Raw genomic sequence first — 22,850 nt, forward strand, 5'->3', positions numbered from 1 at the left:
AGGCGTTCCCAAGCCAGCCAAGAGATGTAGTCCCTCCAGCGTGTCCTGGGTCTTCCCCAGGGCCTCCTCCCAGTGGGTCGTGCCCGGAACACCTCTCCACTCTCCTGGTTTAAAAGCTGTTTGTGACAGTTTTGTTTTATTCAAACATCCTGTGTAAAATACATTTTATATAAATGAAGTCTTTCAGACTGAGACGGTGCAGCGCCCCCTGCAGGCTGTCACAGTGCTTCTTAATGAATGTATCTGTAATCTGTGCTGCCAATAAAGTTGACATACGAGCAGGTGTTTGGTGTTAAATTCGTGCGGCGGCCGGACGAGGCAGCGTGATGACAGACGACCTGGCCGGGAGCGCACCTGTGTGGGCAGGGCCACTGATAACAAGACTGTGGAGCTCTGTTTATGTTTGACGTGTGTGTGTGTGTGTGTGTGTGTACATGGGCAGCAGGAGGTTGGTTAACCCAGACGGTCTCTATGGTAACCAGGTGCATCTCCAGTTCACCTTCAACACGTGACATCATGTTGGCGGTGTGTGAAAATCTAATGTTGTCCTCCAACTATAATTATGTGGACGTCTGCCCCATCCCCAGCCCGTTGGACAGAGGACTGAACCCTGTACACTCGCTGTACTGAGTCCACATTTTTTGGGGGGAGCCTGATGGTTGTAGACTTGGGGAAGACCCGGGCCATGATGGCGGGATTAGATTTCCCAGCTGGTTTGGGAACGCCTTGGGATCCCCCAGCAAGAGTTCAGGAATAAACAGGATCAGGAAGTGTGGACTGAGCTGACTGGTCGACTGCCACCACGACCCGGATCGGCAGAGAATAATAAAAAATAATGATGCAAAACCCCTCAAAAGGTACAATAAAATGTTTTATTTACAAGTACAAAGTAATAACATACTCATCATTTTCCCGCCGTGACACGTGAAGGAGACCAGATCCACTCTCACGGTGATGTAATGATCGACCTTGCTCACTGGGTTATGTTGTGTTCTGTGTTGATGTCACAGTCTCACACGGAGTCCAGCGGCCTCATGTACAAAGACTTGCGTTGACTTTCTACTAAAAGTTGGCGTTCGCCAAAACCCTGAATCTGGCGTAAGCACAAATATATTCAGATGTATCAAAGTGTGCGTAGGCATGAATCCACGCATGTTCGGTTTGTACTTCCCACTGAACATGGAATTTAGCGCATATGCACCAAACTCCTCTATCTGAATATGCAAATGTATTCACCGTAAGTGTGGAGTGTTGTGTGTTTGACACCCGCCATCGTCTCTGTGTTGTTTTGTGTAAAAATTAAACTTTCAGAGACAACGTGCAAAAACAAAGCTGTGGTTAAATCGTTGTTTTCTCAGCTCGCTGTCATGTAAAACAGAAACTAAATAAGTACGTTTGTGTGTGTAAATGCTGAACTAAGCTGCACACACACTGAAGTAAAGATATTCGGTGCACTGTGGCTGAGAGTGTGTGACATTAACATTACACACACTTTTATTGACAAATACTGAACACAGTCGGGGCCTCGTTAAGAAGCTCATCTCAAGTTCCACCATCATGAAAAAGAACACATTAATAATTAATAATAAAAAACATTTTAACAGGCACATGCCCAAATGTGTTTTGTGCTGGTTTTTATTCGGAACAATTACGCGAATAAATTACTTAACCACCAAGCGCGCCCCCCCCCCCCCCACTATTGCACACTGTGCAGCCTCCAGCCTGATGCGCATTTGTGCATCACATATGATTTGAACATTGATGGAATGAAAATGTTTCCTATTAAAAAAATTCATCATGTGATGGTGCTTTTATATCAATATGTTTGCAATCAATAGCTCTGATCACATGAGGGAAACCGTCTCTCACTGCAAATTGTGCTTTAATGTTGGAATGTGATGTACCTGGATGACAGTCGGATGATTGTGTTCCACATAGCTGGCATGACTCAGCTCAATGTTGACTGGCACACTCCTGACTGATTGGCCAGCTCCCACTGGAATGCCCTTGTTGCCAGGAAACCCAGCATGGGCAGCACCTGTGTGGGCACAGACAACCCCTGGCTCCTTGCTGTATTGTGCTCTGGGCCAGCAGCAGTTCTGCGCACAACTCCAGTAACAGTGGCCTTGGTAAAGTTAATCAGCTTGTGAGCCAATTTTTGTCATTTGTAAGTAAAGCGTCGCGTTCCCTGAATACACGCTCACGTTGGATTGCACCATTTAGAAGGTTCTCTGATGCTAACGCGGTCACTGTTAGCGCCATTTTCCACATCACGCTGCGCATGTTTTTATATCCACCCACATAACTGCAAACACGTGGGTGTGTTAATTGTTCATCAGTGTGTCTCTGATGTGCATGTCACTCTGATGACTTCATGTTGTCACACTATTAGCTGTTCCCAGCATCACCTCTACGAGTTGGCGTTGGAGCAATAGCTGTAGAAATGTGCGTTCGACAGCCAGGATTTTTGCGTGAGGCACCGCACATTTCCACGCTCACATTAGTTTTGATACATTTGCACATGGAGACGGACGGACTCCAGGTTTTTGTGTGTAAGCACGCTTTGTACATGAGGCCCCTGGTCCAGTGGGTCCTGGAGGACGACTTGTCCATACTGACCACCTGCATTGTGTAAAGTTTTTAAAGGTACAACAGAGGAAAAAGGCCAACAAATGGTACAAAAATATATTTAAACTTTGTTGAAGTAACTGAAATGTTTTAGATGTGTTGACATGACCTTTGTTTTATTTTTTTAAACATGGAGGTCATGTTTCACGCCTGGTTTGTACTGTGTGGCCATGCCCCTGTGTCAAACATATGTGGCATCAGATAGTCCTCGTACTGTCCGTCTATCAGTTTGGCTGCATTGTTCCTGGCGAACCAGCAGTCCACATTCTTTGTTCCGCCATAAATCCGCCTGTTTTTCAGCGTCACGGGCACCGAACGGTCTTTAACCTTCAGAAACGCCGACAGTTTGACATCTCCTGGTTCTGTATGTTCTGCCCGTCCGACCACCTCATAGAGGAACTGACCTGAAAGCAGAAGAAAATAGAATTTTTACTTTAGTCTCAGGTTTGACGTAACAAATGACAAACCCCCCCATTAAAACCTACCCAGCAGCCCGTGGCAGTTGGGCGACAGCCCCTTGCTGTTGGCGATGTAGAATCCTAAATGGTCTCTCTGATAGGGAGCTGGATTCTTGTACTGGTGCAGCAGAATGACAAAGGTAATGTTCCCGTTGATGCTCACGGTCACGTTGGATTTCCCCACAATGGCCACCGACAGCGCGCCGCTTTCCACGGCAACCGTGGAGTGACAAGGTAGAACCATGCGATCCTGCCCGTCCAGGACGACTCTCTTTGGGGCCACCTCGATGTAAGCTCGTTTGGGACGATCGACCACGATTGTGATGGTGCTGAAGTAGGTCCGCTGTTGCTTGTGACTGCCCACTGGGGGCGGAGCTCCGATTAGCTTCCCATTTACAGTCACCCCTGGAGAAGCACCACAGAAACGGAGACTTTAATTAACCTTGATTTAGCGCAATGATGCTTTAAGGTGTTGAGTGGCGCTTCCAGACTCACCTGAGTACTCGTGGTCAGATACCAGGCGGAGGATGTGCCCGGGCTCGCCGTTGATGTTGAAACACACGGTCAGTTTACTGAGGGGGACCTCAACGACAAAATGAGGATCTCCGTCCACTGTGAGAGGGGCAGTTGAAGACCTTTTAGAGAACATTCATTGTGCATCTGTTGAAATCTAACAAACAGCTTTTCCTTGACATTGATCCTACAAGAATCAAATGGTTTAAATCCACCTGCTTTTTTTTTTTTACTTTGTGCCTCATTGCCTTCAAATTTGGGGTGTGGCTTTACCCTGGCATTGCCTGACCCAGAAAAAATAGGGTGTGGTTCTCCAGGACGGCATTAAGTCCCTGCAGCGATACCCGATAAAGTGGGTGGACCCCCACAGGATTATGTTGAAAAACGAGACCTGTTGTGAAGTGAGTTGTGGGGTTTTTTTCTTGGTCGGGCTCAAAACTTTTCAATCACTCTTTGTACATGTACTTTTATGGGGGGGGCTCATGATTCTATCTCACAGGTACAACTTTAGAAAAGGTGACACTGCAGCAGCGAGTTTTACTTGGTGATTTAAGTGGGTCCGTGCTGACACACGTGGTGAGGGCCACGTTCTGAAGTGCTCGTAACTGACAAAATCCCTTGATGTGGAAACTATCAAATTTGAATGTGTGTAAATGTTGACATCCTGAGTTCTGCCGACTTTGCACACACAGATTTATAACCTGCTTGCAGATCTTCTCTGTTTGTCTCGAGTTGGACTTTCCTGTGAGAAGCAGCTGAGATGTTCAGAGAAGATAACAGAGTAGCGGTAATGACGGGGCCATTAGCAAATATCTGTGCCTGTCTTTAGCCTCCGAAGCATGTTGGTGCGTGCACACTCTTTCATCAGCGTGGGCATGAATACTTAAGTGTCACGTAGTTCTCGTGTTGGTATTTCAGTTAGACCCTTTGCGTTCCACCTTCTTCTCCTCACCATCTGTGTCATCGCTGCCACCTGTCTGATTAACGTCCAAATTACAGACTGTCCACAGCGAAGGACTCGGACGTTTCCTGCTCACCTCATCACTCACTGTGCTCGTGACAGAGGGACATGACTTATAAATGTTTAGAGAATAACTCATACTAGCGTGTTGTCCGTGGGGATCCACAAGCTCTAGATTGGGTCGTGTTTTATAAAATAGGTAGCTGACATTTTTCAAGGGAGTTGGAATGTTTTTAGAACCTTAGACCTCAACAGGTTTTAGAGGAAGAACTCAACCCTTTTATTTCCTGTTAATTACATAATTTTTTAATGTTAATTTACTTTCTTAATGTATTTATAAATTGTTTAGGTTCTTATCATATACACAGTTATTATATTTTATTATTTCATCATTTGATTTTTAAATGGACCACAATGGAAATAAATGTTTTCACTTTCTTGTGCCATCCATGTAATTTTAATGTATTTACAATTATATTATGTACTTTCATTGAACTTACTAAATAAAATCACGCACATACTCGCGCTTTTAATATATAGATGATTTACTGCCCCCTGCTGGAATGCGTGCAAGTCCAGAAAGTAATTGGCAATGTTAGTTAATATCTTTTGTTTCTCCAAAAATATTTGTACTGTTAACATTCCGTTTTGGTGCTGTTCACCCTTGACCCAAAATACATAAACATTCCAAACAGCAAATGTCAGCTGTGTTGTTTGTCCGAGATTGAAGTTATACACACACACGCACACACACACACACACACACAGAGGTTCTTGTTTTTTTCTGCATTCTGCCGCAAGCAGGTGCTTCTGTTTTTAGACACAAATGGAGACTGTGGAGGAAGACATCAAACACAATACACGTTTCACTCATGGTACTGGCAACATGACACTTAACTAAACTGACTAAATCAACTGAACTACAAAACACAACAAATCATAACACTAACAAGAGTGTTTAACATGAACCACAATAACATTTAAAACCCCAAACTCCCATGGTGCATTGTATCACAATGTCTATTGTTTACTACTTAGTTAAAATGGCTAATTTCTCCAAAAGTATTAGTCCTATCAACTTTCTGTTTTCACAGTGTTCATCCTTGACCCAAAATACATAAGCACAGCAAACGGCAAATGTCAGCTCTCTCCAGTTTCTGCATGATTAAAGACACACACACACACACACTCACACACACACACACACACACACACACACACACACACAGAGAGAGAGAGAGGAGCCACTCTGCTATTATAATATCGATGTGAGTGTCGATGAGGTCACCTGATGTTTTGGAGATGGTGATGGATTTCTTGACTGGTCTCCTCTCAACTTTACCTGCAAGGAAATTAATATTTATTTTTCCTCCATGAGTAAAATGGACTGCATTTATATAGCGCTTTTCCATCTGCATCAGACGCTCATAGCGCTTTACAACAATGCCTCACATTCACCCCGATGTCAGGGTGCTGCCATACAAGGTGCTCACTACACACTGGGAGCAACTAGGGGATTAAGGACTTTGCCCAAGGGTCCTTGGTGATTTTCTGTTCAGGCTGGGATTTGAACCGAGGATCCTCTGGTCTCAAGCCCAACGCTTAACCACTAGACCATCACCTCCCCTAAGTCACTTGGCTACCATTGTTCAACACTTCCTCTTAAATTCTTAAATTCCATATGAGAAACTGCAGCAACGAGAGGTAAAATATCACCTTTGTTCTGTCAGACGTCTGTTGATGGGTTTCTCCTGAAGAATGCTTCTCACTGCGTTTTTGTGTCCTTTACTGTTCTTCTCAAACTCAGTGTTTAAATCTCACGTGTTCCCAGCTGTCTGTCAAAAGGTTAAAGTCAACTGTTTGCAGTACTGTGGATCCCAGGAACTGTATTGTCCCCTCACAATCCCATCTCCAGAACTCAAACACAACACACAACAAACTACAGTGTGCGTTGAAATGGTCCTTAAACGTCTCTGATATCTCAATAATGTGCCTCAGACACGTTGATACATCAAATGAATCCTAAGCCGTTCGCTCGCTGTGCAAATATGAACTTGTCTACATTTTTCTGAGTAGAAGCACTTTAGAACATTAGAGTTCAACCTGCTGCAGAAAAGGAACTCGGACACGACTGGAGTCTTGAAAGTTAATTCTGAAATGTTTGTATTTTCATGGAGTTCAACACTTTTATTCAGTATGACTGCTACCGTATTTTCCAGAGTTGAAGTCATGTTTTTTTTTTTGTTTAACTAGTTTGGAAGTTCCTGTCACTAGTATACTGAAAAATCAAGCCTTTGTCATTATTAGTACTAACTTCTTACAGGAGTCTATGAACAGAGTGACGGACGCTCGGGTTTAGTTCTTGTGTATTTGTTGCAGCCTCTTTACCAGAGATCTAGTCGGGCTTAAGGAAAATAACCAGACCTGGCAGAACGTCACCTCACCCTTTGTGTTGCTTGGGGCTGAACTTGGCTTCTTCTCGGCAAGTTCCTGAGGCGTTCCTTCTACCAGGTCTTCTGGTACCTCATTGGCTGACGGGGCGGTGTCATCAGTGGATGGTTGAAGGGCGGGTTCCTGAGCCATGGTGCCCTCATCCAGAACTTCTGGCTTCTCCACTACCAGGCTGGTGAGGGGGGTGAGGAAGTGGTAGGACAGAGACAGATTGGTAGCCTGCTGGGTGTGGTCTTCCCTCTCCTTCCTGGTTTGGCTGCGTAGGCGTGACCGTAGCCCTTCCTTGATGCTCAGAAATCCCCAGACGCGCTCCACAAAGTCTTGTGCTATTGAGTTTAGAGTGATCCCTAAACTCTGCCTAACCTCTGACCCCAGTGCCTTGGCACTGGCTGCTATCGCTGCAGCCGCCTCCTTGACGTGCTTCTGTGTCTCCGATTGTCTGTGCCGCAGCGGCACGTCGGTCTCCAGGATGACGCTCTTGTCATTGTTGGTGGCTGTAACCAGGACGTGGAGCGAGTCGGCACTCTGGTTGGTCAGCTTCCCGGCGATGACGATCTCGGAACCATTGAAGTAGTTGGTGAAGAGATGCTGCGTGACATACTCCACAGAGTCCTCGGTGTAGTTGATCCTGATGTTGGACAGCAGAGGGGTTCCGATTTCATCATAGAACCTAGAAAGCAAGAAGGAGCTGTAGCGGTTAACGGCTGCACTCGTAACCATCACATTACAACAGAAGTGTTTTTGCGATGTCTCTAAAGGAGCAGTCGTATCAGGAGGAAGTAACCTGCGTTGGGTTGGCGTCTCCTCCAGGGGGGGTCGTAGACCCTCATCCGGTTTACGCGACAGTCTGGAAACAGCTACCTGCACCAACGATCCTCAGGGCCTGTGTAGGACTTGGGTTCTTCTTCATTTTCTAATTATGTGCTTGATAGCAAGCAAGCTAAAAGCGCCAAGTCACTACAATCGCTCACCAAGCCAGCTAGCTTATCTACTTAGCATGCAGCTAACTCAAAAGCTAGTTGAGCTCATTTGCAAGTAAATAATCGATGTTTTGTGATGTGAGTTCATCAGGTTTGGTGATCTGAAGCTCCAACACACAGACTGCATTTGACTAAACTGTTTAAATTAGCAGATGGGATGTTAACTGTTTTTATCCAGTGATTAGCTTCAGCAGTTTCCAGTTTTTTTGCACATGCAGCCTGTCGGGTCACGATCACAAAAAATGGAATGTTATTGTATTGACAGTGCAGTGACACAGGATACAGGAGTCCGGTTACAGTCATACCGTGACAAAATACACGGATAACATTTTTGCTCTGGTGCGTCATTTCTAGCTCTGTGCTAATTGTTTGTAGGAGTAAAAACCTGTTGATAGTGAGGATGCTAAACAACACTTTCTGCACTTTTGTCACAGTTGTGATCTGCTTGTTATTGGTTACCTGTTGCTTTCTGTCTAATTGGTGCTGGAGTACGTTTAAAGATGATTAGCTTGGAGCGACTGCGTTCTTTTGCTGCGTGTGTGAATGACCAGAAAACATCTGTGTTGGTTTAAACGAGCCGCCTTTGGACCGTGAACCTGCTCGGCTACCGACCGTCCTCTCGCCATCTGAACCTCTTCACCTCTAAAACCTACGTGTTTGTTCAAGCAAGGCCGCGGTTATTATGTGCGCCGTCGATCTGCTCACTACGCCCACATAATCAAACGTGGTTTCACAACACTGAGGCATTCCTGCTGAACTGAACAAACACTTCATGTGTCCGTGTGCGGAAGAGAAAGCGGGGGATTGTGGGTAAAGGTCTGGAGGGGGGAGAGGGCGGCTGATGATTAACGTGAAGTTGTCATCGCGGTCACATTTGCAGTCTGCTTTTGCTCGTAGCGAGATGAGAGATGGAGTGACGTGCCGGAGAGGGAACGCCAAGGGATTAATTGCAGCTAATTGGACTCCTTTCGTACTGGGGACAAAGGACTCGAGATCTGAACTCTGACCTGTTTAGTATCTCCTCACTTCTAGATTTTACTTTCAGTCATCAAAGTGAAAATAAACATTTTTTATTCTCCTTGACGTCAATGTGATGCCATCCTGCTTTATGATTGCAAGGACGGTTTTCGGTCATTTCCTTTTGGAGTGCAATAGACAAATTGGTTCTTCACTGATATCTGGGAACGTCTGACTCCTTAAAGTGTTTCATGTTTCCAACAATGGGTAGTTTTAGCAAATTGTATGAAAAAAGTTTTCAATAATGAACCTGACAGAAGCTTGGTGAATAGGACCAGTTCTAGGAACAGGACCAGTCCTAGGATTGATCCTAGGACTGGTCTGTGAACAAGCAAAAACTCTCAATGTGGTCTTGATCCAGAGACAATGGCCAACCGGAAACCCGCTCTTACCCTTTGAGCATGGCGCTGGCATCTTCTTCCTCATTGATGCGTCTCATCATCCCACAGTTTTCCAGAGCCATGCGGTCCAGCAGCCTGTAATCCACATCATTCCCAATCCCAATGGTGAAGATGCAGAACTTCTCTTGCACAGCTAAGCGAGTGTTGCCCAGGATGGCAGTGGAGTGGACCTCTCCCACTGTTGGCCGTCCGTCCGTTAGAAAGATGATGAGGGACACGCTGTTCTGGTTCTGGCTGGTATCTGGACCAGACAAGTATTCACGGAGCAGCGAGGAGCCGGTCTGGATGGCCCCGTCGATATTCGTTCCTGCATTGGAAATTGTTGCTTGTATGAATATTTGAAGAACATTCATTTATATTTCTGCAAAAAAGAAAAGAAAAAAGTGTCTCACCTCCAGTGGGCACCAGCATGAAAATGAACTTCTTGGCGTCTCGAACATTGAGTGGTGTAACCGGTACCAGACGATTTGGTTGCCAAACTTTGATCCTGTTGGAGAAGCTGACGAAGTTGAAGCGATCACCAGCACGCAGGTCTTTCAGAATGGTGAACAGAGCCTCTTTAGTCTGAGAGAGAAAGACCCCAGAACACCTCAGAGGGCTGATTCCTTCAGAGCCTGTGACCGGTCAACAGGTTTACCTTACAGGTTAACTATCGGCTTTCAACAAGGACTCAGGTTGGATTACAGGTCAGGTTTGGGTCACTTCAGACTCTCTTTAAATTAAATGTGGTTGTCATGTGATTACTGCCATTTCGAGATACTGAAACTCGAAACATGGTTTCCAGCTTACAATGAATGACTGGATTTTGTGTCTAACTGGTTTTCAAGTAAAGAGTTGACCTCAGTCTGACTCGACAGGTTTTTCTTTGTTCCAGTAGAATTCTCTTTGTAGCTGTATGATGTCACAAAGATCTGATGTGGCTAAAACTTACAAGATGCAGCTTTCAGTGACTTCCTGGGTTCTGGTTCAGTTGTCAGTTGTGTCCGTTTGTGGTTAAAGTGTCAAACTCTTATAGAGATTCACTGATTTCAGGTCAGGTTTCTTTAGAAATCAGACACCTGGGAAGAGCTTCTGGATCCCTGAGTTCCTGGACACAGGTGTTTGGTGATGATGATATGTTTGCAGAAGACTGAAGGACCAAGTCTTTAGGGTCCTGGTGCCTCCAGTCTTACTCTGTGGTTGTGAGACTTGGGCACTAACTGGTGATGACTTTGTCTTGTAGATGTTTTAGATGTCTTCTACTAGGTCTCTATGGAGGATCTTTGAGTACCACTAGAATGACTTTGTGGCAAACAACTGGTTCCTGAGGGAGACCAAGATGGGGTGCAATACTGACACTGAGGGAGCATCAGATCTCTGGGCATCATCCAGCACGTGAGTGCCTCATTGTTGAGGACCCTGGCAACAGCTGGTTAGCTACTTTTATGAAGCGTGGATGGATTGGTTGTCTGCCTGGCTGGTTGCCATCCAGGACCCACAGTGGTTCTGGAGTGTGGTGAATGTGGCACCAGAACATCCTTCCAGATCTCCAGCTGGATTTAACTTCCTGTCAGCGCCTTCTGTTGTAGGTCGTGAGACTCCTGGACATAGAGACCCAACTTGGGACCAAAGTCAGGTTGGTCCAGCTGACGAGGCTCACTGATGGAAAACCTATTTAATGGTGAGTGTGAACAGGAAAAACAGACGTGTTTGGATGAAACTGTAAGTAGACGTTAGCTTTGGTGGAGTTCTGACTGGTTGAGGACATTTTGGATTGGGTCGAATTATCCAATAAGTCCAGTGAGGACTTTTGGTTTTAAAACTGTGATTAAGGCATGAAGGGATTTAAACCCAAAAATATTCATCTGTGGAGACGATGACTTCTTCAGCCGCAGCAGCAAAATCCAACAAAAGACTTCTGCTTGGGCTCTGAATTCTTTCTGCTTTTGCGTCCTGAAGCTTTCTGCTATCGTAGCATCTCCTGTGGGCTGAACTACGACTTGGTGCTGGGGGGTTGATCCGAGTCCCGTGGGGGTCAGAACCACTGACTGACCTGCAGTCAAATCCTCTATTGTGGAGCTGCATCAAACACACTTGTTGCTCTGTTGCTGAAGACTGCTGGGGGCTGGAGGCTGGCTGGGAGGGGGCGGTCCGAGGGGTCGAGGGTGCTGTTGTCTCTAACGTTCCATTACCCATCTGCTCTGACCTTCCTCCCTCACAGCACAGCCTTGTGCTCTATGTTTTCCAAATCTGTTTTTCAGTTTCTGCTTCTGGCCTGACGGCAGCTGCAGAGTTCAGTGCCGAGGCCTGGAGGGGATTACCGCCGTGGTCCAGATGGAGGAAAAGCTCTGAGAGCGTGAAGAGGCCGGTGTCGCATTTCCTACAAAACCAGATAAATGCTCCCGAAACTGCTTTCTATGAAACCTGAAGGCGGCGGTCCGGAACTGGATCCAGAAAGGGTTGAGAGGTGTTTTTATTGTAACCACTGAACGCACATTGACTTCATCGGTTCAGATGAGATCTGAAGGAAAGATAATCTGAGGTGTTTCTAGCACCATCTTATGACCGCTAACCCTCAAATCTGAGCTTTCAGCTCCCTTGTGGTTTTTGGTTTCTCAGATTTACTCAAACACACTTTGCAAAGGGAGACTGGTTTTCAGTACTTTCTCTTGCCCAGTGAACCAAACTACACCAGGAACTAATTGCAGTTCCAGTCTAAGTTCCTTCTTGCCATTTCTAAACTACGACTTTAAAGCAGTCTTTTTTCGTAGCGCGAACGAGCTGCGGCTGAATATTTTAGTCCCTTTAATATTATTTTGTTGACGTGGTGCGTTTGACGGCTGACAGGAAAACGGCAGCTGTTAGCATCAACCTCGTTTAGCTCCATGCCTGTATATCAATCAATCAATCAATTTTTTTTATATAGCGCCAAATCACAACAAACAGTTGCCCCAAGGCGCTTTATATTGTAAGGCAAGGCCATACAATAATTATGTAAAACCCCAACGGTCAAAACGACCCCCTGTGAGCAAGCACTTGGCGACAGTGGGAAGGAAAAACTCCCTTTTAACAGGAAGAAACCTCCAGCAGAACCAGGCTCAGGGAGGGGCAGTCTTCTGCTGGGACTGGTTGGGGCTGAGGGAGAGAACCAGGAAAAAGACATGCTGTGGAAGAGAGCAGAGATCAATCACTAATGATTAAATGCAGAGTGGTGCATACAGAGCAAAAAGAGAAAGAAACAGTGCATCATGGGAACCCCCCAGCAGTCTAAGTCTATAGCAGCATAACTAAAGGATGGTTCAGGGTCACCTGATCCAGCCCTAACTATAAGCTTTAACTATAAGCTTTAGCGAAAAGGAAAGTATATAGAGGGGGTTCAGGGGGTTCAACTGAAACACCCCCCCCCCAGGAATTCTGCTGATTTTTTTCTGATCTGGATATCAACGTTGTGTATTTTCTTTTCATTGATAATAAGCAACAAGCACTAACTGTTACACAGCTATTATCACACACCCTCAAGTTTCAATTTCCTCTGCCAGAGTAATCCCTTAAGTGATGAAAGGGGAAACTGCTAGATAAACTTTTCCCATGGGGGTTGAGAATTTTTGCTCCCTGGTCCCTGTCCTCCTCTGATATCAAACACATTAATAGGCTTGTAAATACCCATGTAGACACACAATTACACTTGTCTGCTTTGTAAAAACATGTTTGTATGTATAAGCTGAGAAATAAAGGAGCTTCTGCTTCCTGTTGCAAATACTGTAAAGGTGCAAATATTCGCGTGGGATTTATTATGCGAATTTCGCGAGTTAAACAAGGTCGCCAAATTAAATACCGCTATTTTAATACATAACGTACATATACGTACATATTCATAATGTAAACGTGAATATTAATACCGCTAAATACGAGGTCTGTTAGAAAACTATCCAACCTTTTTATTTTTTGCAAAAACTATATGGATTTGAATCACGTGCGCTTGCATCAGCCAAGCTTGAACCTTCGTGCGCATGCGTGAGTTTTTTCACACCTGTCGGCTGCATCATTCGCAACTGACAGGCAGGTATAAAGTTTGCATTAATGTTATCTTGGTTCTTCCTGGGTGGTTCTTATGGCAACTGATCCAGTCCCAAGCAAGGACTATTTGTATATAAAAATGTATTTCCTAAAATGATACATTTTGGGTTTCAAATGAAATTTATGTAACTTTTTACCCCTCGAAATCCTCAAAAAGCTTCTGCTTCCCCTCGACCCCACCGGGGGCCCTGCGGCCCACTGGACCCCCAACTCAAGGATTTGAACCCCCCTTTCACATTCCTATATACGGCCCTGGGTTCAGTCACTTATGCTAACAGCAGAAGCTCTTGCTAACTGCTAACACGTTACCACATATGCTAATTATGCTAGCATTTTTTAAATATGGCTTATCAGTCGCCAAATGTGTTATAGAAAGTGTTTCAGTGTCTAAATGTTCCACGTCTGGAACACAAGAAGTATTTAATGGAAAGCTGACTTTTATAAAACTGCGAATGTTAAAAACTGCACAGTCGTCATGACGCTACGTGATTTAAGTACGAAACACAAAAACAAATGACAAAAAAGACTTTGCAGATAAACTACATCACTTTAGCAAAACGGCTATCAAATGTGAAAATTATGACATTTAATAAAAAAAAAAGGGAAATTTCTAAAGTTATGTGAAATTTTTCACTTTGAAATTAAACAGCAAAACAATAAAAAAATAAACCTTGTACAAAGAAACAAAAGATTTAAATTCAATATCCCCAAAAATAACAAATTATTATTACCCCCCCAATTCCCCAAAGTACTCAGACTCTGATTATTAGTAAACCAGTAAGTAAACCAGTTTTATTTGTTATTATCTATCGTCCACCTGGTCGTTACTGTGAGTTTCTCTGTGAATTTTCAGACCTTTTGTCTGACTTAGTGCTTAGCTCAGATAAGATAATTATAGTGGGCGATTTTAACATCCACACAGATGCTGAGAATGACAGCCTCAACACTGCATTTAATCTATTATTAGACTCTATTGGCTTTGCTCAAAATGTAAATGAGTCCACCCACCACTTTAATCATATCTTAGATCTTGTTCTGACTTATGGTATGGAAATAGAAGACTTAACAGTATTCCCTGAAAACTCCCTTCTGTCTGATCATTTTTTAATAACATTTACATTTACTCTGATGGACTACCCAGCAGTGGGGAATAAGTTTCATTACACTAGAAGTCTTTCAGAAAGCGCTGTAACTAGGTTTAAGGATATGATTCCTTCTTTATGTTCTCTATTGTCATATACCAACACAGAGCAGAGTAGCTACCTAAACTCTGTAAGAGAGTTAGAGTATCTCGTCAATAGTTTTACATCCTCATTGAAGACAACTTTGGATGCTGTAGCTCCTCTGAAAAAGAGAGCTTTAAATCAGAAGTGTCTGACTCCGTGGTATAACTCACAAACTCGTAGCTTAAAGCAGATAACCCGTAAGTTGGAGAGGAAATGGCGTCTCACTAATTTAGAAGATCTTCACTTAGCCTGGAAAAAGAGTCTGTTGCTCTATAAAAAAGCCCTCCGTAAAGCTAGGACATCTTTCTACTCATCACTAATTGAAGAAAATAAGAACAACCTCAGGTTTCTTTTCAGCACTGTAGCCAGGCTGACAAAGAGTCAGAGCTCTATTGAGCTGAGTATTCCATTAACTTTAACTAGTAATGACTTCATGACTTTCTTTGCTAACAAAATTTTGACTATTAGAGAAAAAATTACTCATAACCATCCCAAAGATGTATCGTTATCTTTGGCTGCTTTCAGTGATGCCGGTATTTGGTTAGACTCTTTCTCTCCGATTGTTCTGTCTGAGTTATTTTCATTAGTTACTTCATCCAAACCATCAACATGTTTATTAGACCCCATTCCTGCCAGGCTGCTTAAGGAAGTCCTACCATTATTTAATGCTTCAATCTTAAATATGATCAACTTATCTTTGTTAGTTGGCTATGTACCACAGGCTTTTAAGGTGGCAGTAATTAAACCATTACTTAAAAAGCCATCACTTGACCTAGCTATTTTAGCTAATTATAGGCCAATCTCCAACCTTCCTTTTCTCTCAAAGATTCTTGAGAGGGTAGTTGTAAAACAGCTAACTGATCACCTGCAGAGGAATGGTCTATTTGAAGAGGTTCAGTCAGGTTTTAGAATTCATCATAGTACAGAAACAGCATTAGTGAAGGTTACAAATGATCTTCTTATGGCTTCGGACAGTGGACTTATCTCTGTGCTTGTTCTGTTGGACCTCAGTGCTGCTTTTGATACTGTTGACCATAAAATTTTATTACAGAGATTAGAGCATGTCATAGGTATTAAAGGCACTGCGCTGCGGTGGTTTGAATCATATTTGTCTAATAGATTACAGTTTGTTCATGTAAATGGGGAATCTTCTTCACAGACTAAAGTTAATTATGGAGTTCCACAAGGTTCTGTGCTGGGACCAATTTTATTCACTTTATACATGCTTCCCTTAGGCAGTATTATTAGACGGTATTGCTTAAATTTTCATTGTTACGCAGATGATACCCAGCTTATCCATGAAGCCAGAGGACACACACCAATTAGCTAAACTGCAGGATTGTCTTACAGACATAAAGACATGGATGACCTCTAATTTCCTGCTTTTAAACTCAGATAAAACTGAAGTTATTGTACTTGGCCCCACAAATCTTAGAAACATGGTGTCTAACCAGATCCTTACTCTGGATGGCATTACCCTGACCTCTAGTAATACTGTGAGAAATCTTGGAGTCATTTTTGATCAGGATATGTCATTCAAAGCGCATATTAAATATGTAGGACTGCCTTTTTGCATTTACGCAATATCTCTAAAATCAGAAAGGTCTTGTCTCAGAGTGATGCTGAAAAACTAATTCATGCATTTATTTCCTCTAGGCTGGACTATTGTAATTCTTTATTATCAGGTTGTCCTAAAAGTTCCCTAAAAAGCCTTCAGTTAATTCAAAATGCTGCAGCTAGAGTACTGATGGGGACTAGAAGGAGAGAGCATATCTCACCCATATTGGCCTCTCTTCATTGGCTTCCTGTTAATTCTAGAATAGAATTTAAAATTCTTCTTCTTACTTATAAGGTTTTGAATAATCAGGTCCCATCTTATCTTAGGGACTTCGTAGTGCCATATCACCCTAATAGAGCGCTTCGCTCTCAGACTGCAGGCTTACTTGTAGTTCCTAGGGTTTGTAAGAGTAGAATGGGAGGCAGAGCCTTCAGCTTTCAGGCTCCTCTCCTGTGGAACCAGCTCCCAATTCAGATCAGGGAGACAGACACCCTCTCTACTTTTAAGATTAGGCTTAAAACTTTCCTTTTCGCTAAGGCTTATAGTTAGGGCTGGATCGGGTGACCCTAGACTATCCCTTGGTTATGCTGCTTTAGACGTAGACTGCTGGGGGGTTCCCATGATGCACTGTTTCTTTCTCTTTTTGCTCTGTATGCATCACTCCGCATTTAATCATTAGTGATCGATCTCTGCCCCCCTCCACAGCATGTCTTTTTCCTGGTTCTTTCCCTCAGCCCCAACCAGTCTCAGCAGAAGACTGCCCCTCCCTGAGCCTGGTTCTGCTGGAGGTTTCTTCCTGTTAAGAGGGAGTTTTTCCTTCCCACTGTTGCCAAGTGCTTGCTCACAGGGGGTCGTTTTGACCGTTGGGGTTTTTCGTAATTATTGTATGGCCTTGCCTTACAATATAAAGCGCCTTGGGGCAACTGTTTGTTGTGATTTGGCGCTATATAAAAAAAAAGTTGATTGATTGATTGATTGATTATTCTGAGCGACACCCTGAAGGAAACGGGTTTGGGTACCTGTCGGATTTTGGTCCCCAGCATGGAGGCGCTAGTGTCAATGACGAACACCACATTCTTCGGGACCACAGGAAGGTCTTTGGGAGCAAAGTAGTGCACAAAGTGTCCATTTAGAACCTAAAAAAGATGAGAAGTTGCAGTTATGCAGCAGACTGTGAGATCAGCTAAAATAAGATCAACTTTATTGATCCCACAACGGGGAAAATCACTTGTTGCAGCAGCAAAAGTCGTACAGTCGTAATGAGAAACGTGTAGATTAAAGAAAGTTGACTAAAGTAAACTGCAGTGTTTGCTGGGTGCATAAAAACTGGTGCGAACAGATTATTCGAAAATAGAATATAAGTGAGTATAAGTATGTATACAAATGATAAAATTATTGCACAGGAAAAACTGTAATAAAGCACAAAAAGGTGAGGTAGACATAGTTAATGGTGCAAATCAGCAGGTGGTTCTGGTGCTAAAAACATTCTGAGGTATTTTAGAGTCTGACTGCAGTTGGAGTAAATGACGGTGTGCGATCAGCTGCAGCTGAGCGAGAGAAGAAATGACTAACAGGTGGGCGGGTGCAACAGAAGACCTCAATGGTTTCTGTTTTTGTCCATCATTACGTTAAACATGTGCAGATGACTTGTTGATGACATCACAGGTGCGCTCACCTGGATGTCCCCTATCCCCATGTCCCTGTAGACGTCATAGCGGACCACAAAGTCTCCCAGGATGCCGTTGGTGGCGATCCTGGCCTGCTGGACGATGTTGGGGCTGAAAGTGATCTTGCAGATGTTGTCTTCCTGTTGAATCACAGTGCCTACGGGCGGCTCAGGTTTGGCTGCTGCACAAAGACAAAAGTGCTTTGATCTGTGCACTGAAAATGATGACATATTAACAAATCTATAAACCTGCAGCCTTGGGTGCGTTAGACCCAGATGGACTGTTGGTGGCGCTGTTGGTCCTGCCGTTGCGGAGTGGTAGCACCTCGAGGTGCGTGATGAGGGCGTGGTCGATGATGGTGACGTCCAGGCTCAGCCGGCTGACGAGATGCAGTGGCCTCAGGCTGGTCACGTGTTGGTAGCGCCCGAGCCGGCGCTGCAGAAGCTCCTCGTAGGTCAGAAGGAACAGGGCCCGGTTGCGCCCAGGAATACTGACCGCCATCCTGAACACCTCCACCTCCGACTCAGGGCTGCAGGGGGCGACACGGTGACAGAAACTAGTACAATACATTTGTATTCATTTATTTTAAATTTAGCACAAATGTCTCATTTTAAAACCATGTGATGTGAATGTCGACTCAAACCCCTAAAAGGAAGATTAGCCCCGCCTACAATAAGCAATTTTTGCCCTTTTTATCCTTAAAAAAATAAATCACTTTGTTTATGGTTACATATTTTGAGTATACAGGGATGGAGGTGAAGCTCATGGTCATGCTGCTAGTTTTGGCCTTTATTTTCTAGGTATTAGGACAATGTTAAAGCTCAACATGGACAAACCATTGTTTCTGACCTACAGCACCTTTAACCTTGTGACCTGTTCTGCTGTTAAAGGTCACAAGAGAGACAAAGATAATGTTGCTTGGTAAAAAAAAAAAGGTTTAACAACGTTGGCATAAACTAGGGTACTGCTAAAGCTCAAGGTCATACTTCTGTTTCTGATCACTTAGTTCTTTCAGTCTAACAGATGAAATAAATTTTCTGTTGCTTCATTTAAAAAGTTTTAAAATGTTTTGATAAATTAGGGTGCTGCTGAAGCTCAAGGTCATACTTCTGTGTCTTGTACTTTTTTCAGTTAGGACAAAAACTGTTAGTAAAAAAAGTTTAAGGATCTTGGGATAAACTAGGATGCTATTACGGCTCAAGGTCATTCTTCTCTTTCTGATCTCTGGTACTTTTCAGTTCAAGGACACATGAAATAAAGTTACTGTTGCTTTATTTTAGAAAGTTATAAAATGTTTGAATAAATTAGTGCGTTAATGAAGCTCAAGGTCATACTTCTGTTTCTGATCTCATACTTTTTTCAGTTAGAAAGACAGGAAGCAGTTGGTGTTTCTTAGTAAAAATGTTTGGATAAAAAGGGGGCTGCTGAAGCTCAAGGTCATACTTCTGTCTCTTATTTTTTGTACTTTTTTCAGTTAAGACACAGGAGACGGTTAGTGCTTTAGGCTCTGTGTAATTATGAGGCAACCCTTTTTCTTTGACCTTTCATCACTCGACTCTTTGTTCTTCTGCTTGTCGTTTTCCTTCTTGATCTTCTCCTTCGGCCTGACCTCACTCTGGTAGACACGTCCTCCGACGATCCTGGTTCACAGAGTCAGAGGTCAATGATTATATTTTGGGTGACTTTTAAAACATTCATTTGTTCATCAGCTCCTGTTTTGTAGATGTGAGTCGGTTTAACATTGTCTCTTACATGGTGAAGTTGGAGACGTAGGCGTCCACGGGGACGGGAAACTGGAAGACCCCCTGAGCGGCGGCAGAGTGGCGGTTCAGCATGGCGCAGTAGACGGCGGTGAAGGCGTAACGGGAGATGATGGTGGTTCTGATGGACAGTTCCTGGATGTGCGGTTTGGTCTCCTGCTCAGAAGAAACAGCTCACATGTCAGAACCACTAACGTCACCAGCAGACAGACGGCCGGGACACAAACGCCTCAAATCGGATTCAATTCAAGACAATCAGAGTTTCACTGGTTCAAACTGCTCGAAACAGGAAGTGTTTTTAAACTTCAGTTTTACACTGGATCTCATATTAAAAGTCTCAAGGTGGGTTTAAATTACAGATGATCACAGAGTTTCACTGGTTTCAAACGGCTTCACTCAGGCAGTATAAAGTGTTTTAAACCTCTTCAAACATGATTTAAATGCTGTACTTTGACTGAACACCCATAATAAACCGTTAAATTGTTTCAAACCTGTTTAAAAATCATTGAAACTGTCCTCACGAAGTGAAGATAATCCCATTTAAAATCACTGTCCAGACTTTAAGTGACATTAAACCACTTTGAAACACGATCATATATTTATCATTTATAATACAGATGAAGGTTTTTAATTTTTATAGTCTTGTGCATTTTCATTCCTTTGGCTCATGCACAGGTTAAGATCAGTGGGTCAAAGGTCACCATCAACATGTAAAATGATCTTTGAGTGGATGTTTTAAAACCGTTGAATCGGTTTCAGACTGGATTAAAGTGATGGGGGTACCTTGGTCGGGATGGTCTTGAGCTGCCTGATGATTCTGCGCGTAGCCTGAAGATGACAAAACGTTCAGTGACAAAATATCACACTTAGGAAATAAAAGCAGAGGGTCTTTAAACGCCTCACCATGTCCAGGTCTGGAAAACTCTCCTCTCCAAACCGGTTCTGGTCCACTTGTCCCAGGACTCCCAAACTGAAGCAGATCAGCGCAGCGAGCAGCAGCATCTTCAGTCTTGTCTGCAAACTTCAGCGAGTCCACGGAGCTCAAGTGACTGGACACACCCACTCCCACGATGCTGCTGCTGCTGCCTTCACGGCCGTCGGAATTATCCCTCACTCCTACAAACTGAAATGTTCACCGTTTACAGAAAGGAGGTGTAGGGGAGGCTGGGACTGTGGAAACAAACCAAGAACACCTGTTTCACCAATCACTGATGAGAGTGGAGTCATGTCATCATGACAAAGTCTTGAGTCTTGACCAACATAGTGCATTTGACTAACAGTGGTGCGGCATAGCAAAACAACTGTTTTTGTGATAAAAGCATGGAAATTGGCACACACATTCTAAATGAACTAAAGTTTATTTCCAGATATGGAGCTATCCTGGAGCTGACCTCTAATGAGCTACAGGGGTCAATGAAGAATTACACAGGGGTCAAAATTTAAAAATCCTTCCATCATTGTTTGTCTGATCATAACGATTCCAAAAAGGTATAGTTTGGACTATCTATGACTAAATGTTCAGGAGTTATGTGGTAAAAACAGCAAGAATGGTGACAAAGATGAATTTCAGTTTGTACAGGGGTCAAAAGGTAAAGTTGCTCCAATTTTGGTAAAAAGTGATGCAAATTATTGGTTGAAATAAAAGGATTAATAAATGGAATAGCTGAATGCTTGGTCTCCAAAGTAAAGGTCAAACAAGGTTGACGCCCATTGGATTCTATGACGTGTGACATATGTTACCCTGTGACTAAGCATGACAGATGGTACAAACTATTCCTTTTTAAAATGCTCTTAACCAATAATTTGCATCATTCTTAACCAACAAGGCACAGAAACATTTTTATCTGCTTGTTTTTGGGGAATCATGACGTTTCCAACCAAAAATGGCGACTATGACAACTAATTATAAGCAAATGGATTCTGTAAATTAATTATTAATTTATTTAGATTCTGTTAATCTGAAGAAAGCTTCCCTCAAAGGGTCATAAAATAGCTTAGTTTTAGCTAATTGGTTTATTAGCTGAATTTGTTGTTCATGTAAACAATGTTTTTGTGTTAGCTACATGCTAATTAGCTATGACACATTGTGGCATCTCGATAACTTTAAACTTCATGAACCAGTTTCAGAAAATTAACTTAAGAAACGCTTTTCCACCAGAAAGTAATTTGTTTCAAAACACTTTGATGGTGACGTCTGACGGACTTTTTTTTTCTTCCACTGACCAAAATATTAACTTTGCTAAAATAAAAATGATCTAAATGATTAAATTCAGTCAGCATGTGAGACTTCGTCACGCAGACTCTGTCGCCACCGTGTGGACGTGATGTGACGTTACACTTCATAATTGTTTCGTGACGTCATTCAATAATCACAAATTAATGCTCATGTTTGCAGTGTATTCCATTTACAAACATTTAATATTAAATTAAAAATAAATTTTAACACTGTGGTTTTATTTGGCTGCATTATTCTTTTTTTTTTAGCTATGACATAAAAGTAAATAACTCTTATAAGATATCAACCCTCAGACGTCGATATTGTCCAAACACATACTTTAAGTAAATATCTGTTCAAGTTTTCAGCTGATGATGTTTCTGCTTTGGCATTTGATGGACTTTTATTGATGACATTTTTGAAGGTATATTTGCTGCATGTATTGATTTGTGTTAATATCTTTGTTAGAAACTGGGAAAAAATAAAGGTTTCCATTTAGGGATTTTTTTTTGGGGGGGTGGTACTATAACAGCACCAAAATGCAGCTCCGATATTCACACATTTATTTATTTTGCATCTTTTGATGTGTTGCATTTTTACATTACATTTACATTTTTAGTTTAAATTAATCTGCATTAAAATGTGCACGTTAAGGTTTTTCTTGTTTTTCCTTTATTGGACTTGTTCTTTAAATCTTCTGTTGTTTCAGGTGAATGCGCATATTTTTTATTTATTTATTTTATTTTTGGACATTTCCTCTCTAGAGATTTGAAATTGGTGAGATCTGAAACCTTTGTTTAATCTGTGAACGGCTCAAAACGTGCCCTCGGCTCAAAGGTCTTCTGCTCTGTTTTTTGCACGTAACATAACAAATATTGACAGGGGTCCGAGAGTTGATCAGATGAGTGGATTTTAACCTTCGCTTTGGTCTGCGCGGTGTTTCCAGCAGAAGGATCTGA

The 22,850-nt window shown here is 42.9% G+C and overlaps 1 protein-coding gene across 1 annotated transcript; it reads right to left on the reverse strand.

Moving 5' to 3' along the window:
- Positions 1–18: 18 nt before the first annotated feature.
- itih5 (inter-alpha-trypsin inhibitor heavy chain 5) lies at positions 19–20,718 on the reverse strand. Its single transcript, XM_034163151.1, has 14 exons — positions 20,580–20,718; positions 20,460–20,504; positions 19,669–19,832; positions 19,458–19,556; positions 18,165–18,445; positions 17,925–18,097; positions 17,269–17,385; positions 9,802–9,973; positions 9,401–9,716; positions 7,005–7,681; positions 5,849–5,902; positions 3,582–3,698; positions 3,114–3,491; positions 19–3,032 (listed from the first exon to the last, which is right to left on the reverse strand). Exons 1-14 carry the CDS (start codon positions 20,676–20,678, stop codon positions 2,773–2,775), a joined length of 2,952 nt encoding a protein of 983 aa, XP_034019042.1. The 5' UTR covers positions 20,679–20,718; the 3' UTR covers positions 19–2,772.
- Between the last annotated feature and the right edge of the window lie 2,132 nt (positions 20,719–22,850).

This window comes from Thalassophryne amazonica, chromosome 22, assembly GCF_902500255.1.
Source record: "Thalassophryne amazonica chromosome 22, fThaAma1.1, whole genome shotgun sequence".
Taxonomy (NCBI): domain Eukaryota; kingdom Metazoa; phylum Chordata; class Actinopteri; order Batrachoidiformes; family Batrachoididae; genus Thalassophryne; species Thalassophryne amazonica.